We start from the raw sequence: 4,058 nt of genomic DNA, 5'->3' as shown, positions 1-4,058 counted from the left end.
GGTCTCCCCGGGAGGTTTTGGTACCCTTGGTTCCCACGGGGTGGCGCAGAGGGCCGCGTCCTGCCAAGAGAGAGAGAGAGAGAGCCCTGGCCGAGCGGCGCGAAGTAGGTAAAAAGGCGCGGCCGAGACCACGCTGGCGCCGCCCCGCGCGCTTTAAGTCCGGGTGTCCGGGGCGGTACGTCAGCGTCGCCGAGGAGGACCCCTGCACTGCCGCCCGCCGCCATGGCCCTGCTCCGAGGTGACCCCTACAGCCTCGCCTCTCTCGCCCCTGGTTGGTGGGGGGTGGGGAAGGGCCCGGTCCCGGCGGGAAGTCGAGGCATCCTAGGCAGTAAAGGGGACTTGATAAAACCCCAACCCGAAAGCACTGTTTGGGTTTAGGAGAAAACATACTTGTCAGGCACTAGCGACAGTGATCTCCCGGCAACTTTACAGCTGAGAGTTGAGACCACGGTTTGCTTGCTTCTGACCTTGAAGGTCATTTGCCTTCGCGCGGTAGTGACCCACCTAGTTCGAGGTTAGCTATTTGGAAGACTGGGGCGGCGCCATAAGCACGAGGCGGCCTGGGGCGGAGGGGTGCCTTTCCCAGGAGCCCGGCGGCCTCGGACTTGGTCAGAGGGTGGGCGGGGCTTGGGGGAAAGGAAGGAATGTTGTCTTGCAGTCGGCAGGGGATTTCCGTTCCCCCCCACGGTGCTTGGTGGCGATCTGTTGGAGAACTTTCCTTAATCCGTTTCCCTTCTATTCTTTCGAGTGAGTGCAGAAGAGTGCAGTCATTGAGTACATAAATTCTACAGTTATTAACTTTAAAAAAATATGTAAACTCTCTTTTCATAACAAATGGTCGCAGTCAGTGGAATAAGGATGAACGCTCATCCTTACTTTCTGTGTCCTTTGAAGAACCTTCAGATGGAACACAAGGCCCCGGGCAGAAAAACACTTGGCAGGAACTGAGAACCATTATTCTGGTGCTCCAGGGCCCTGTGGGCTCTGTGAAGGAGGTGGGGTTTTATTCTAAATTCAAAAGAAGGCAATCTCCTACCTTAAAGTAGAATAACAGGATCTGATATCCAATCTGCCCCCATTTCCTCAGGGCTATGAGGCTGCCCATGTAGCAAGGAGGAGAATTTAAGAATCTATTGCAAAGGCCCAGGAGCATCAGATGATGGTTTTGACTCTAGTCCGGGGCAGTGGAGTTGGGGAAGAGGGGGAGGAATGATTTGAGATAGATTTGGAGTTGGAATTCACAGAACTTGGTGTGGCAGATCAATGAGAAGGAAATGTCAAGAATGACCAGGTTTCTGGTTTGAGGAATTGTGTTCATGATGATACTCCTTATGGAGTGAGGAAAACTGGGGAAGGGACAGATTTGTAAGAGAATATTGAGGTGCTCAGCAGATATCAGGTAGGCAGTTGGTTAGGGGGATCTGGAGCTCAGAAGAGCCAAAATGACATGTGAACAGTTCAAGTGAGAAATAGGTATTCTGAGACAAGAGGATTTAATTTAATTTGTCAGTGCTCTTTACAATTCTGAATTTAATAAAGCAGCATATTGATTTTTTTTTAGATGAGGTATTCAGAAAACCCAAATTATTTAAAAGCTGCATGGTCATGAGCTATCATCTTTAAAAGAAATTATATTTTTATTGATTTCTCTGTATAAGAATTTATCAGTGGTTCTGACCACTTTATTTTAATACAGACCCCTTTGAAAATTTGATGAAAACTATGAACCCAGTAAGGGGAAAGGATGTACATCAACACCTGCATTAAGGAAGTATGAAGTTTATAAATTTGGGATACCATTCACTATGGTGTTAAAAGTTAGTGATCGTATTTTTATCCATTTCCCTGTTTTACAGGGAAACTGTAAACTGTTTTACAGGGAATGTTTCCCTGTTTTACTGATGTCCAGAAAGGTAGGATGGCTTGTCTCTAATGGTAGTTAGTGTCTTGATATTGGTTAGTTAGAATACATTACAGATACATACTTCTCTCGAGTAGCATACTAGGTGCTTGCAGGACTAGTGGGTAAGAGAGAACGTGTGACTGATTCTTGTGGGGAAAAGGACACATTTGAATGGGAGCATAATTGACTTTGGTAAAGATTGTCATTAATTTATCAGATTTCTGTAGAACCAATATCCCGGGTTTTTATTAGCACCAATCCCAGGACTTGGTAGGAGGGTTGCACTCAACAAATATTAACTCTCTTACTGCTCCTTAGCTTTGCTGGGAATGTTTGTGCAACCCTTCAAGGCAGGTGAGGTGGGCAGGCGGGGGCGGGGGTCAGGGAGCTGCCAGATTAATCCTGAAACTGAAGTGGATACAGAAGCAGCAGTTTTCCTTGTTAGCTTTGGTTGCTGTCTGCAGTTGCTGTAATTAAATGAGTAAATATTTGCCTAACAATGTAATAGAAAGGAAGGCAGAATTCCTCTTTCTCTTCTAGTGTTATTTTTCCTCTGTGGTCACATCTGCCATATTGCCAGGCCCTTTCCTGGTGTTTCTGACTCACTATGCTCTGGATTAATATGTCTTTTCATTGTCTTTCAGTAAAAATCTTTAACATCTGAATTTTCAGAGCCTTTTAAAATACACAAGATCTTAGCTGGGTGTCACTGATTGTTAAGTTTTAGACCTTTCAACTTCCACATAAAATCGGCATCAGATCAAATAATTATTGCCATGGTATCCAGTTTATGAAATTACAGGAAAAAATCCTTTAGATTGTCTAGTCTTTGTACCTGCACATGCCAGATTATTTTTAAAAATACACTTAATAGCTTTTTCCCCACTCAAAATAATTGTATTAGTTCAGTTTTAGCCTTGCTCGTGCTAACCTTTACAGCCTGGGAGCTTCAAGTAAGCAGACGTGATGTAAGGAAAGGGGAAGTTCTTGCTTTCATTTTCACACACGCACACTCTTTTGTAGATTTCTCATATTTCACCATACGCACTTCCCACACAAAAATGCTTTCTTAGATTATGAAATACAAGGGAAACACTCATGACAGGAAATTTATGGAGAAGCAAGTGAAACGTGCCTTCATTGTTTCTGAAAAGTCAACGTTCAATTCGAATCATTTTCATGTATGCAATATGTCATTTTATCTGGCTTTTGAGATTCTGTCTTTCGTTTTGAGAAGTTTGACAGTGATGTGCCAAGATGAGTGAGTGTGTGCGTGTATTTTGCATTTATTCACTTTGGAGTTTACTGAGCTTGAATCTGTAAATTTATCTTTTAGTTTTATAGAAAAATTGAACAGAAAGTACAGAGCATTCCCATATACTTCCTCGCCTCACTCTGTTATCCCCTATTATTAACAGCATTAATGTGGTACATTTGTTACAATTGATGAACCAATACTGATATATTATTTTTAACTAAAGTCCACAGTTTACATTAAGGTTCATTTGTTGTGTTGTATAGTTCTATAGGTTTTGACAAATGTATAATGGCATGTATCTACCATTTTAGTATCATAAAGAGTAGTTTCACTGCCCTAAAATTTCCCTGTGCTCTACCCGTTCATTTCTCCTTCCCTACCACCCCCAACCCCTGATAACCGCTGGTCTTTTTACTGTCTCCATAGTTTTGCCATTTCTAGGTGTCGTATAGTTGGACTCATACAGTGTGTAGCCTTTTCAGATTGGCTTCTTTCACCAGCAATATGTATTTAAGTTTCTTTCATGTCTTTTCATGACTTGATACCACATTTCTTTTTAGTGCTGAAGAATATTCCATTGTATGAGTGTACCACAGTTCATCCATTCACCTACTGAAGAACATCTTGGCCGCTTCCAAGTTTTAACAATTACGAATAAAGCCGCTATAAACATCTGTGTACAGGTTTTTGTGTGGACCTAAGTTTTCAACTCACTGGGCTAAATACAAAGGAGTGTGACTACTAGATCATATGAGTGGAGTATGGTTAGTTTTAGTTTTGGAAGCAACTGACACACTGTCTTCCAGAGTGGCTGTACCATGTTGCATTCCCAGAAGCAGTGGGTGAGTTTCTTTTGGTCCACATCCCCACCAACGTTTTGTATTGCCGGTGTTTTTT

General features: G+C 43.0%; 1 protein-coding gene across 2 annotated transcripts in view; it reads left to right on the top strand.

The window, feature by feature from the left end:
• The first annotated feature begins 115 nt into the window (after positions 1-115).
• The window catches only part of ACAA2 (acetyl-CoA acyltransferase 2), a 42,666-nt gene continuing 38,723 nt past the window's right edge, over positions 116-4,058 (top strand). The window contains exon 1 of one of the 2 annotated variants that reach the window (XM_024756797.1): positions 116-238. In XM_024756797.1, the coding sequence (XP_024612565.1) occupies positions 223-238 (16 nt within the window). In that variant the 5' untranslated portion in view covers positions 116-222. The remainder of the gene's footprint in view (positions 239-4,058) is intronic. The other variant, XM_024756796.1, reaches the window with a different exon arrangement.

The sequence above is a fragment of the Neophocaena asiaeorientalis genome, unplaced genomic scaffold (genome assembly GCF_003031525.2).
Source record: "Neophocaena asiaeorientalis asiaeorientalis breed wild unplaced genomic scaffold, Neophocaena_asiaeorientalis_V1.1 scaffold133, whole genome shotgun sequence".
NCBI lineage: Eukaryota > Metazoa > Chordata > Mammalia > Artiodactyla > Phocoenidae > Neophocaena > Neophocaena asiaeorientalis.
The sequence above is the reverse complement of the archived record's forward strand: the minus strand, read 5'-3'. Positions and strand labels throughout refer to the sequence as shown.